Source organism: Bidens hawaiensis, unplaced genomic scaffold (genome assembly GCF_021521415.1).
Source record: "Bidens hawaiensis isolate Kalapana, Puna unplaced genomic scaffold, B.hawaiensis_p1.1 tig00019559_1, whole genome shotgun sequence".
Taxonomy (NCBI): Eukaryota; Viridiplantae; Streptophyta; class Magnoliopsida; order Asterales; family Asteraceae; genus Bidens; species Bidens hawaiensis.
In genome coordinates, this window is record NW_027492972.1 from 64,809 (window position 1) to 78,806 (window position 13,998).

At 37.9% G+C, this 13,998-nt stretch overlaps 2 protein-coding genes across 2 annotated transcripts; both read right to left on the bottom strand.

Annotated features, from left to right (window-relative positions):
• Positions 1-268: 268 nt before the first annotated feature.
• Positions 269-3,559, bottom strand: LOC143558606 (uncharacterized). Its single transcript, XM_077047415.1, has 4 exons — positions 1,983-3,559; positions 1,712-1,917; positions 1,030-1,253; positions 269-950 (listed from the first exon to the last, which is right to left on the bottom strand). Exons 1-4 carry the CDS (start codon positions 3,553-3,555, stop codon positions 269-271), a joined length of 2,685 nt encoding a protein of 894 aa, XP_076903530.1. The 5' UTR covers positions 3,556-3,559.
• Positions 3,560-6,614: 3,055 nt separating this feature from the next.
• On the bottom strand, positions 6,615-10,572 carry LOC143558615 (V-type proton ATPase subunit B 1-like). Its single transcript, XM_077047423.1, has 15 exons — positions 10,524-10,572; positions 10,013-10,086; positions 9,870-9,925; positions 9,648-9,746; positions 9,355-9,414; positions 9,143-9,254; positions 8,866-9,074; positions 8,657-8,788; positions 8,424-8,561; positions 8,196-8,346; positions 8,029-8,111; positions 7,887-7,934; positions 7,752-7,805; positions 7,057-7,140; positions 6,615-6,966 (listed from the first exon to the last, which is right to left on the bottom strand). Exons 2-15 carry the CDS (start codon positions 10,068-10,070, stop codon positions 6,787-6,789), a joined length of 1,464 nt encoding a protein of 487 aa, XP_076903538.1. The 5' UTR covers positions 10,071-10,086; positions 10,524-10,572; the 3' UTR covers positions 6,615-6,786.
• Positions 10,573-13,998: the final 3,426 nt, after the last annotated feature.

The following is a 13,998-nucleotide window of genomic DNA, read 5'->3' on the forward strand; positions in this document are numbered from 1 at the left end:
AATTTGGTTTTAACCAAAAATTAACAAAGACCCAACAATATTTAAAAAAAATGGCCAAGTTGTCTGTACAAAATACCAATGGCTTGGATCAACTCTACAATATCATCACTAGTCACTTAAAACCGATGGCCGAATTAACCGGTACCATGGGGCCAAAACCGTCTGCTCAACTAGTAATACTCTTCCTACTAAATGTTACGACCGGCTTAATGAATTTCCTAACTTACCCCTGGAAAATACACACCATCGGGCACAAGAATCGACCCAGTTAAACCAACCTAACCTGCTCATGAGCTTTTAAAGCATCACAAGTAAAACTCTCTAAAGCCTTAAAAATAGGAATTACACCACCTTGTAAACTACTTGACCCACCTTTCCCAACTAACTTCATAGCTTCTTTATAATCAAGACTCACCCGGTCTTCCGAAGGAACCATCGACCCCTTTGTTTTACCCGGCCCGTGATCTTGTCTTCTTCTCGCGAAATCCTTTGCAGTAAACTCTTTTTTTAACATTAGTCTTTGCATATCATGTTGTCTCTCCAGCAGCTGTCTCAAATTCAAAGCGAAATTAAACATTGCTCTCGAGACTCGTTCTTGAGACACGTCTTTAATCTCCCGATCCCAATCGTTGCATATTATGAAAATCGGTGGAGCTCCTAAACGACCCGGGGAATAAGGAATCTCACCATCAATGGTTACTTCTGGTTTGTGATCAATGCATTGTTTTAGCCACCCGTTTAAGGAATCAACATATGATTTCTGAGCATTAATCCAGTTATTAAAACGTTTGGCCCACGTTACAAGTCCCGCTTCAAGCTCGAGAGTGGTTCTCAGGTTTGAATCTCTTTCAAGACTCGTGCTCGCCCTTAAAGTCCGACTTCTGCTCTCCATGATCGTTTCAAATTGCTTTCGGTGGCATTTTACAATCGCTTGCCACATTCTTATTAACCTGTAGAGAACACGATAATAATTGTTATGTGATATTAACAGCATAAACTATTTGCATTAAAACAAAAATAAATTCATACCCGTAAATCAACTCACTGACTTGTGGCTGCAGTTCTTTGTCTCTCACTTTATGTATCTCACATGATATGGCATCGATTGCTTTGATAGATACATTAAGTTTAGTCTTTAATCTTCTTATAGAAGCCTGCAATGCATCAATCTTACTAGCTTCTGCTCCTTTTGCATCAAATTCATTCAATCTCTTGCACATTTTCTCGTAAATCACCCTTAGCCTCTCTTCACCCTAAAACCAGACCAACCACCTGATGTATCAACTTCACATTACTTAAATCAAACCAAAACTAAACAGTCAAAAAACTACACACACAATCTAAGTCACTTTTATGTACACAAGTCACAACATAGGCTTTTAAGGCTATGTGTACTAGAGGGGCTACAAAATGGGGCGTTTTGAGCCATGTGGCGCCCAGTCAGGAAAGGGTGGTTTTTTGTTTTTGGGGTGTAATGGTGTTGTAGCCCTATATATATATATATATACATACATATATATATATATATATATATATCACACACACATAGATATATAATAATAATAAAAGAAAGATACACGCAGGCGAGAAATACCCCCCCCCTCTTTATCGCCCCACAAATCGGCCGGGGGGGGGGGGATTGGCGCCCAAAATCGCCCACTACGTTCAGCCTAGGTAGAACTAGTAAGATGATAATGACACTATTAATTACCTTTACTTCTTTATATAATTTCTTCTCCCATACATACAGCTTCTCCAAAGTAGAAGAAAGATTAATAGGCCGAATATCCTCAACTGCATCCAGATTATAGGATCCTGCTAATTTTGTTACTCGAGAAGACAGTTTTACGGATTGCACTGGATGGTCTGAAGATGCCAATGAAGGTGCTATTGGATAGAGAATCTTGGATAAAATCACTGCAAAAGTGGCATATATAAGCAGTCTGTGATAAAAGATTAGAACTTATATTAGATTTCTTTACCCTTAAGAAGCGCAAACTTTGATTGATAAGGCAACTTCCCTGCTTCAAGCATCAATGCCACTTCTTTACCATAGCTAAATGCAACTTCAAATTCATCTTTAATCTCATTAACTACTTCATGCAGATCCCGTGAACCGTGAGGAGACAATGTTGTCAAACTACTAAAAATCGAGGATTCTAACTCTTGTGTAGACTCATCCAAATCCAAATGGACCCCCTTTTTACCCTGATAACCTTCCTCCGTGCTTATTGACATGATTGTCTCGATTGTCTCAGAGCTAGTTTTATCTACTTCAGTGTTGTGAACCGAATGTGCCCCTTTATCATCAAATGGTACTGAATTTGAAGCGGATTCAACATGTGCTGGCTTTGCAGTGCCTTCAGTTTTTGGTGGTGGTTTTCGTCTAAAACTGTCTTCGGTACTACTAGAAGGTTCCGTCCAAGAACTGACATCAGATTCTTCTTTCCCTTCATCAAGATCTCTCTTTGTACTAAATTTCTTCAATTTTACAGCCTCTTCAACGTGAGACTCGGTTTCGGTTTCTTCTTCCAAATCAGGAATCCCCTCCCTCTCCCTCACTTCATTAGAATCCGGACTACTACCCATTGATTCATACCCGTATCCATACCCATACCCATACCCATACCCATATCCATATCCATACCCGCGGTATTCATCATCATAAGTATCAAAAAAGCTAAAGTAATCAGACGCCGTGGCTGCAGGCGGTGGAGGCGGAGGAGGACTGTTAGGCTTCTTTGGTTCTCGAGGCGTTGCACTTACACCACCATAAGAAAACCCGTACCCGTATGGATCATAATGCATCGGGTCAGCCCATTCACTCGTTTCTTGAAAGGCCCTCGCTTCCTCTGGCTGAATCACGGTATGGCTAACCGGTGCAGACTTTTTCATATAATAAGCATACTGATTCGTATTCGTATACTCGTTCCCACCATACCCATTGTAAGAATTAAAACCCTCTTGATACACCCCCCAAGGAGGCTGAAACTGTGATGCAGACGGGTTTGTAACACCCTCGGCCCAACCCTGATTCGATCCCCAAGATGAATTCACAACATAAGGCAATGGATCACCCCAATTAGTCTGGTTTACACCTTCAAAATCATGCAGTCCATAACCATTACCATAAACATTATCATTACCATTAATATTAATATTATCATTACCATGATCATGTACATGAATATGATGCAAAGATGAGGTTAAATCAGATTCTGAGTCAGACCCAGATTCAGAATCATGATCACCATCATGAATACTATGAATATGCGAAACCGAGCCCGAAGAAACCGAGCCAAGATTCTTACTTTTACCCTGATCTGAAGGCAATGTGAGTACAGGGGAAGATGATGGAGGTGGTGAAGGTATAACAAGCTGTTCATCAACAAATCTAGAGAGTGCATAACCTATATCTTTAAGAGAATGAAAGTAAGCCAAATGCGAAGCCGATAAGTCGTACCGGTAATCCGCAGCAGACCTGATCAACCTCTTTCGTTCTCTGCAACGAATGACTAATGGCAGATCATCAGGTTTTGAAGGTCTGCAGCCCATTGAAGTAACCCAATTACCATCAGTATTAAGTTATTAACTACCAGCAACAAACCCTAATATTATTATTGAAATTGAAACTAAACCCATATCAAATTCAGATCTAGGGTTGTGAATTCATACATTGTGTAATAAGCTGTAGCTAACATGCATTGAAATCTGAGATGGGTAAGTAATTAATTAATTAATTGAAGTAGATACAGAGCAGTGGAAAATAATGATAATAATAGTAAAATAATGAAATCGAGATGGTGTAATAATGGCGTACAGAGATTTGAAGAAGATGACGATGCATGTGTTTCGAAATTGATAATAATAATAATAATAATAATAAGAAGAAGGTGGAATCCGGCAGAGAAAACGGAGGATGTCATAGATATAGAAATATAATAATTAATTTTAGTATATATGTATGTATATGTATATATAATGCTTGCAGCAGGGGTGTAATGATGGTTTGTTGAGGTACGCATGGCTTCTTCTTCTTCTTATTCTTTTAACAAGGGACAGCTTTAACTTTTACTATCCTTTCCATAAAAAGTTGTTGCTCTTTTTATACACAAAAATTCTTCCAACTTTTGTAACTATACTTTACCTAAAATGTTGCAAGCCAGTCATGTTACTTACTTCAATTATTTTATTATTTTTTTTAGTTAGTCTTGTGATGGTTCATTGTAATTTATTATTATTATTATTATTATTATTATTATTATTATTATTAAATATTGCTTTTATTGGCAATTCAAATGATAATAATAATTTATTATTATATAGGAGATAATTTGTTTTTTAGTTTTATAAGTTTAAATAATAATAAAAAAATTAATAGGAATAAGATGTGGATTTGTTTCTCCAAAATTTCAAACATATTTATATTAACCGCGTGGATTATGAAAGCACGGTCTTTTTGTTATAAAAGTCTTCTAATGAAAGGTGAGTATACTTCGTCTTTTAAAAAAAGGTTCATTTTGTATCCCCAAGAAACAATAAAATATTCACTTCTTTTAATATATTTTAGCTAAGACCAAAATAATTTCTTTGTAATTTTTAACTTTTGTTTGAGGACATTTTTTTATTTGATTTTGTGTGTTTTCTTTTCTTTACTAAGGGGCTGTTTGTTTACATCTGAATAGAACTATTCAGATGTAAACATCTTATTCATTCAGACTTTAGATTGTTTTGTTTTAAATAGAAAAACATCTGAATGGTTAGAATTAGGTCTGAATCATTTAGACTTGTTGTTGTCTCTGAATGGGACAGAGGCGCATTTAGACCTGAATCATTCAGGTCTGAATGAACCAAACAGACAATAGCCCCTAACTATACACTCTAATCATAAATTAGTTAAGAGTATTGGATAATCCTAAAGTAATAAAAGTTTGCAGTGGTAGGTAGAATATTAGCCCACGATTTCTTGTGTATTTTGAGTCGTCATCGTACTTGTTTGACTTTATTTTGGTTATTATTTATGAAGAAAGAGTTCAATCACTTAATATTTTGTTATAAACCGACTTTGATAAACAAACCAACAGGATAATGGCAGTGCTTAAAATATGATAAGGCAATCCCTAACTTTGGTATCGAGAAGAGAAAAAAGACCAAACAAGGCAAATCGGATGTCTAAGCATTAGTTTGTGTTATAATTATAAGTTCTAAAACAGTAAAGACGAGTCATTATTATAAATTTATAACACATACATTTAGCTACATACGTCCCGCCACAAAAAACCCGTAGTTGGAACCAGACCCGAAAAAAATACCCGGAACCGGTTTTTTTTATACACGGGTATTCTATACCCGAAACCGGAACCGACCCTACCCGTAGGATATGGATAGGGTATGCATTTTGAGGTCAATACCCGAACCCGGAACCGTACCCGATTTATACCCGTAAATACCCGGACCCGGTCATTCCCTATACCCGATACCCGGTTATACCCGATACCCGACACCAATTTTCTAATACCTGAAATAATACATGTGTTTTTATAGTATATTTTTATATTTACTTCACAACTTTTATGTTTACGTTTTTGTAAAATGCATATTACTAAGTAAATAATTTGTATTAAGTGGATTTATGGTTTTAGTAATATAGTTTAATTATTTTTATACATTAATATGCAAATTTAAATTTTAAACAAATTAAAAATGTATAAAAAAATTACAAATTCAAAACCAGGTATTAATACCCGATCGTACCCGGACACATACCCGGTTCCAATACCCGAACCCGATCATACCCTACCCGGGTACATAGGGTTGAGTTTTTCTCCTCAATACCCTACCCGAACCCTACTCGGTTTTTCTCAATACCCGATTTTCCAATACCCGATCATACCCGAAACCGGTCCATACCCGAACCCGGGTATTAGAAAAAACCCGATTTATGCACCTCTATGTGTGAACCCTAGGGGTGGGCAAAGTGAAATTGCACTAATTTTGATGTTATTTTACTAATCTCGTGACAATAACGTTAAAAGTTGCGGAAGGTTAATCAGACATCATGTGGTGGCGTTGATAGTCGAAAGACAATGGTACATGCACCAATCGGCCGATGTCCCGATGATTGAGTGTTATGTGCCTTATGTCCAAGGCTTGATGCAAAACTAATATCGAGCCGAGGGTCTCATCGGAGGCAACCTCTCTATCCCTACGAAATAGAGGTAAGACTGTCTACATCTTACCGTCCTCAGACCCTACCATAGCTTTGCTATTGATGGAATATACTGAGTACGACGATGACACTTAACTACATATTCAAAAACTAAAAGAAATATACATGTAATAAAGGTTTATACCGACGGTTCGTTCACAAAATCAGTTCCACGTTTCAACACGGACCAAATTGTTATGCCAAACCGTTAAAACCAAACTGTTCGGATCTCGGCCTAGTAACAGTTTACTAACTAACTTTCAAATGATTTACTTCAAAAACATTACACAACAGTCCCTATAGAACTAGACAGTTACAAAATAGTCCATGTATGTATCAGGCTAGCATGAACCTAAGTCACACAAAACAAATAAAACAACAAAGACAAGGAGAACAAAACAAAATTCAATTTGTTTGCAAAATACAATTCTCAGTGATTCAAATAAATATTCTAATTGCCTCTTATGGTAACCAAACATGTGATGGGCATTTAACAAATGGAAACAAAAACATAACACTTATTAAACAGAACAGCAACCGTAAACGAGATTATAATACAAAAGCAAGCATTGGCTGTTTTATGCTTCACGGCTGTAGAAGGCATCGAGGGTTTTGGCTGGTATACGGTGAAGAAGCTCACGTGGGAAGATGCGCAGAAGTGTCCATGCTAAATCAAGTGACTGGAAGATGTTTCGCGTGTCGTATGCTCCTTGTGCGACGAATTTCCTCTCGAATTTGTCCAGAAACTCTAGATATAGCTGTTATTATATTAAGAAATATCATCGTATCAATAACAATAATTATAACTATATATACTTTTTATTATTTAATCAAAGAGAGAGAGTGACCAGATCCTCAGAAGAGAGAGCTTCTTCTCCAACCACAGCTTTCATGGCCTGGACATCTTTTCCAATGGCGTAATTCGCATATAGCTGACAAGTGGGGGCAATTTGGTAATTTTATCTTAGAAAGTAAGATAACTAACTACTAACTAGGGGTGCAAACGAGCCGAGCTGCTCACGAGCTACTCGAGATCGGCTCGTTAAAAAGCTCGAACGAGCCGAGCTTAATCGAGCCCGAGCCCGAGCTCAAGCCTTAAAGTAAGCTAGTTTAATAAACGAACCCGAGCCCAAGCTTCACTTATCGAGCACGAGCCGGCTCGCGAGCCTAAACGAGCCTGCCATTTATATATTTTTTTTAAAAATATATATTTAATAATTATTAATATATATATATATATAATGTTATAAAAAATAAATAAAAATAACTAAATAATATTTATTATTTATACAGAAAATTATAATAGAAAAAAATATATAAAAATAATTATATTAATTAAAAAATAACTAATAAATGGTAAACGAGCCGAGCCCGAGCCGGGCTCGAGCTTGAAAAACTACTCACGAGCCGAGCTCGAGCTTTAGAAATAGAGCTCGAAACGAGCCGAGCTCGAGCTCTGTGTAAGTTAAACGAGCCGAGCTAGGGCTCGGCTCGTTTGCACCCCTACTACTAACTAACAAAGAAACTTATAAATATTTATTACCTGGTTGGACACATCAGAATGATCTCTGCGAGTCATCCCCTCGCCAATAGCACTCTACAAGAATACAAATTTCATTTAATGGAAGCCGCTTACATTAATGATTAACGACGTATTACTGTAAGAAAAATTTAATACCTTCATCAATCGGGATAGTGATGGAAGCACATTGATTGGTGGGTAAATCTGTAAATTACCATCATATGAACCATTACAACTTTAACTGTAAACTTTATGAATTGAAATATATGGGGTTAGCATTGGATTATGATAATCTCACCTGTCTGTTATGAAGCTGTCTGTCGATATAAATCTGTCCCTCAGTGATGTAACCCGTAAGATCCGGAGTGGGATGCGTGATATCTGATAATAATAAGTTTTAGAGAAACCAATAACGGTGACAAGAAAAACGAGTCTAAAAATAGAAAATAAAAAATAAAAGTAGACCATCATTGGGCATAGTCAGAATTGGGATTTGCGTTATGGAGCCCTTTCGGCCTTCAATTCTTCCAGCCCGCTCGTATATTGTTGCCAGATCAGTATACATGTACCCGGGATATCCACGTCTACCTGGCACTTCTTCTCTAGCAGCAGAGACCTGAAATTGTGACAGATAAGTCCAGTAACGGCATAGGAACTCAAAATTCAAATAACGGGTCAAACAAATAATTTTACCTCTCGAAGGGCATCGGCATAGGAACTCATATCGGTTAAGATCACAAGAACATGTTTCCCGCATTCATATGCCAAATATTCAGCTGTGGTGAGAGCAATACGAGGAGTAATGATACGCTCAATTGTAGGGTCATTAGCCTATTAAACAAGTCATAAAATCATTTAAAACTTAACCCAACCAATAATGATAAAAACACCAATTAACAAAATGAAAATAACTACAAAAAACTTACAAGATTCAGAAAAAGGGTCACTCTCTCCATAGATCCATTTTCCTCAAAGTCTCGTTTAAAAAACTGAGCAGTTTCCATATTTACCCCCATAGCTGCAAACACAATGGCAAAATTGTCCTCTTCTCCCCCACCCTGTAATTAAGAATGTTCAAAATTATTATATGCGTAAAGTGTGAAGTATATATATAATATCATAAAGTGTTTACTACCTCAAGTAAATCCGCAGTTTTCTCCAACCGTTTAACCAAACCAGCTTGACGACATATCTGTGCAGCAATTTCATTGTGGGGAAGACCAGCAGCAGAAAACAAAGGAATCTTTTGGCCTCTAGCGATTGAATTCATAACATCAATTGTTGAGATACCGGTTTGAATCATCTCTTCTGGATATGTTCTCTCACTAGGGTTGATAGAGCTTCCTGAAACAATAATGCATTAGTTAAATATACCATCAATATATATCATACTTTAAAATATACAAAATTACCAGAAATATCCAGGTAAGCCTCTGGCAAAATAGGAGGACCGTTATCAATTGGCTTCCCGGATCCGTTAAATATGCGTCCAAGCATATCCATAGAAACGGGAGTTTTTAAAACCTGAAAGTGTCACAAATCACAATGAAGTTACTAAACTATATAATGTACGTTTAAGTAAAATATGAAGGAAATAAAAGATGTAAAAGAAAAGGTTACACACCTCCCCTGTGAACTGAACAGTGGTGAACTTATTGTCAATTCCTGATGTTCCTTCGAAAACCTGGTAAATAAAAAAAAACGATGATATTTGTATGAAGTGGCTTTTAAGTACTAACAATCAGCTTATATTTAATCTTTTGTTTCTGAAATTAAGAGCTTGTTTAACTGACTGCATTTTGACTGAAATTGTACGCTGGCGAATAAAACACGTTTATCGATTAAAGTTCAAAAACAGAATGCAGATCAATTTTTGAAAACCAAGAATGTACGCATATAATGCGAGGTGGCGGTCACCTGAACAACAGCTTTCTCTCCATCAACTTCCAAGACTTGACCACGTCTAGTGGTTCCATCTCCTAACCGGATATTCACAATTTCTTGGTACTTCGGTCCCTATCAAGATCAAAATAGAAATGCATTTTACTTGATCATTTTGGCTCGTATAGAAAAGAAACTTGAGCATTCAAACAAACATATTTAAATAATCATAGCTTATAAACATAGTGATAATCTAACCTTGACTTTATCAAGAATAACAAGCGGCCCAGCAACTCCAGAGACGGTTCTATATTCTGTTCAAACATTAAAGCCCAAATGTTGATTAGGTTTGCACTGATCTAAAGCATAAAAATATTATCAGTTTCATATTTGAAGCTTACCCATTCCGATCTCAAGTGACCCCTCGTCATTGCCACTATTGTTCTGTGCAACTCCCATATTCAATTAACAAACTCTACACACATCAAAAGATATACTATTTTAAAGATATCTTTTTTCTTTTTCTGAGTCTACTTGTGACGGGATTTCAACCGTCCCCAGTAATTTGACGCTTCAGGCCCCACGCCCCTAGGCGGAAACCCCAACAACCGGGCTAACACTAAAGAGAATCTTAATAATAAGATTAAGTAATTGATTACAACAAGTGTGCGTAAATTAATTGATTAATAAATACCAAAGGCAACAATTTATTCAATCATAAATCAGCACACTCTAACACCAATTGATCCAATGATGGTTGGTTATAAGAAATCGAAATTATTTAATTGAAAATCAATAAACGTAATCCAGATGGATCTGGGTGTTATTACAGATGCATAGAAATCAATATGCACATGATGATGAATAATAATAATAATAATAATAAAAAGGAAATGGTAGTAGTAGACTCACTCAATTGTTTGTTGTTGGTTCGTTAATGGGTAATTGAGCGTAGGTAGATCCAATGGTCGTTAGAATTAGATCAGAGAGAGATGGGTTTGATTGTTGTGACGGGCGAAGACGACAGGCTCAATAGATAACCAAGGAAGCTTCGTTTGTTTTGGCCGTATTCAATGTAACAAAGACAGACAGGCAACCACGTTTTTTTCTTTCATTCATTCGAGTATTTCGTTGCTACCAAAAGTTCACCTACCTAAGATGAACTTTAATAATTTTACGTACCATGTTTTCATGTAAGTGCAACTTTAGTAATTTCGGCATGTCTCTACTTCTCACCTCTACATTAACTATTTCCACTGCTTTAATCGGTGTCGTTACCTAGCTACTTTTCACATGCTTAAATCATCTCAATCTTCCCTTGTTATATTATCTGTTATACTAGTAAGTCTTTTCATAAAGGGCTCGTTTCTTATCCAGTACATCCTTGTATGCCCACATACCCACCTCAACATCTTCATCTATGCTACTTCCGTCTTGTGCGTATGTTTGTCTTAATGACCCAACAATATGTCATGTATAACATAACGCTAACCATATAAAATTTCCCTTTTAATTAAGTTGGGAACATGTTATCACACAATATTAAAGTATATATTAGAAAATTATGAATGCCAACATAATATAGAATTTTTAATTTTTCATCTTGTTCTTATTTTTTATTAAGATATAACTTTATCTAAGTTTTCAATATCAGATATTTAATATAGTCACATTATATATAAGTTTATTTTTTTTAAATGATATATGAATAGCGCGTGATACACTTGTGATTATATCGTAACATTAAACTCAAAATACACAAGTTAAGAAGCTAAGACCATTTCAGCCTCTCACAACTTTTATTAGAATTCTTGACAAGAAATTAAACATATTAATTAATCGATGCACAATCACCCATGATATATCGATACAAGTTCCTTTTGTAATTTCGTTATGTGCTTTCATATTAGAATTTTTCAAATGTTGATTTGCCCTCCTATCGCTTTATATATATCAACCAATCAATGTACTTCTCACATTGATTCTCCCACATATCCGTTTAGAGGAAAAAAGAAACCTCCAATAACTTCAAGCAAAGACATTATCTCACATGTGGTAGTGGTAATAAAGAGAAGGTAACCGAATCTGAGCGGGATCCCACGGGGGATTCCGGTTTAGAATAAGGTTTGGGATATGACAGTTGAAAGGATGAACATGGCTCACCTTCTTCTCCAAATCCCCCCCCCCCCCACCCACACACACCCCCCGGGTCCCCAAAAATGCCCATAATAGGGGTCTTACCGGGTCATCAAGGTTTGAGCCGACCCTTTGATTTCTTTGTTTTGTCTTTCAATTTGTATTTTTCTTTTTCCTTTTTTTTCTAGATTTTTTAGGTTTTTTCTTTATTTATTTATTTATTATTATTTTTTTGTTTATTATCTATCTAGCATTTTGTTTAGAATGCGAGGACATTTAATCATTTTCTTTCATTTACGCTACATATATAAACACTAATCGACCCCGGGCAGATTACGGATAATCTGGGGGTTAAATATATGTTTCCCACGAGGGGTTAGACCCGACAAAGATGGTTCTTCTGATAACCTGCAAAACAGACACCGTGAGCTCGTCACTGAGAAGGGGGTACCTCCTTGTGACCACCCTCCGGCGTGAGAATCAGACTAGATTGCTCTTGAATATAAGTGTATATTAAGAGATTGCTAGAGCAGATATCAGGTATAAGATATAAGATGAGATGATCAGATGATATACCATTCCAAGGTGTTGGAGTATTTATAGCCGAAGGTAGGTTTCCAAGAAGGTACAGCCGGCTGAATAGTGTTCCTGTTCTGCCAACTGTGGGCTACGCACATGTCATGCTGGTAGTTGGTGGGTAGGTAGCGGCTGATAGTGACCAGGCCGGCTGTGTACTATTCCTGTTCCACCAACTGCAGGCTATGCACGCCCTCCGACAGGTTGGTGAGTAGGCAGCGGCTAATAGTGACATACAGTACAAGAGCGTGCTGCTCGTCATACTGTTGTCAGTGAGCTGTCGTATCTTTGGTCAGATCTTTTGTCCATACCTCGTCAGGTACAGTACAAAAGATCTTCCAGTATCGTACGGACTGGCTCATTTGGGCGGGAGTTCTCCCGGCTTTGTGCGGGAGAGTTCTCGGCTTTGCTCATTCCTTCTTTAGGTGACATTACTGAATTATTATGAGAGCTAAGTGCCTTGTGCGTGTAGCTTTGCTGCGCAGGTAGCCTTCCCTGATGGCTTGTATCCGCAGCTGCGGGAACAGGCAGAGTACTTCACCATTGGAAGGCTTTTCCTGCGGGAACAGCTTCCGTACTGCGCGTAAGGACGTCACGTCTCTGAGCATGGTGGGTCCTGCGGATCCAGTTGGTCTCTGCGCAGACGTCCCTTTTCAAGGTGAGTCTTGCGAGTCCAACTGGGCTCTGCTGGTACCTACCTCTTCAAGTCCCCCCAGTCCAATGTTCTTCTCATGAATTGTTAATGAGTGAGGTGAACTTTTGGACTTAAACAAGGGGTTTTGAAAAGGTTTTAGTTTTAAGGTTTTCCATGGGGATTCTTCCCGCGGAAGTCCTAATGTCACGTGCAGAAATTCCCGACTTTTCTGCTTGATCTTTGGGTGTGATGCGGGTAGGTCTGTAACCTCCTCGCAAGTCAGGAGCCTTGAGTTCCACTTGTGTAGATTCTCCATGAGGTTTTGGTAGTTTTGAACATAGTGATCAATTATGTTTAAACAACCAATTCCATCTTGGAGGTTCAAACAATCTAGTTCTCGACGTTCCCGCTATGCGGGGATGTTATTCCCGTTTCCGCAAGCACTGCCCAGAAGATCCTTCTTGGTTTCAATTCCCTGCGGAGTGCTAGGTATGTGAAGGGTTTTGCCTTGACACTGTACCCGCAATCGTCTTATAGTTACTTTACTTCCAAGGTATTCCTGGCTTCAATTCCCTGCGGGTGCTAAGTATGTGAAGGGTTTTGCCTTGACACTGTACTCGCACCCGTCTTATGGTTACTTGGTTGCCGAGGTGTTCTTGGCTTCAATTCCCTGCAGGTGCTAAGTATGTGAAGGGTTTTGCCTTAACACTGTACTCGCACCTGTCTTATAGTTTCTTGGTTGCCAAGGTAAGGGGTATTTTCCCGCTTAATTTTGAATCTTTTTGAAATTCGAAGAATTGGTGAAAGGATAAGAACAGTCCAAACTGTTGAAACGTCGTCCGACGGTTTCTTCTGACAGTGTCAGGACGTGCAGGAAGTTATGGCGACGTGACGGTATATGGTCATTCCAGGCGCTTTTTCAGGTGCGTTGGCGCGATTTTTCGGGCGCGTGGCCGCGAAATTAATGGCACGCGTCCTTTCAACAGCTGTTGCCAGCTTGCTCTTTGCCACGTGTCATAGTTTCATTGCACCTGCGATTTC

What these genes read in the sequence shown, in the direction of transcription:
- LOC143558606 (XM_077047415.1), bottom strand. Translation starts at nt 3,555, where the DNA reads ATGGGCTGCAGACCTTCAAAACCTGATGATCTGCCATTAGTCATTCGT. An exon ending in AAAGTTTGCGCTTCTTAAGG is followed by an intron (nt 1,918 to 1,982) that starts GTAAAGAAATCT and finishes CCACTTTTGCAG; the next exon opens with TGATTTTATCCAAGATTCTC. An exon ending in GTCAGTGAGTTGATTTACGG is followed by an intron (nt 951 to 1,029) that starts GTATGAATTTAT and finishes TGTTCTCTACAG; the next exon opens with GTTAATAAGAATGTGGCAAG.
- LOC143558615 (XM_077047423.1), bottom strand. Translation starts at nt 10,070, where the DNA reads ATGGGAGTTGCACAGAACAATAGTGGCAATGACGAGGGGTCACTTGAG. An exon ending in CTGTTCAGTTCACAGGGGAG is followed by an intron (nt 9,255 to 9,354) that starts GTGTGTAACCTT and finishes TGACACTTTCAG; the next exon opens with GTTTTAAAAACTCCCGTTTC. An exon ending in TCTGACTATGCCCAATGATG is followed by an intron (nt 8,112 to 8,195) that starts GTCTACTTTTAT and finishes TATTATTATCAG; the next exon opens with ATATCACGCATCCCACTCCG.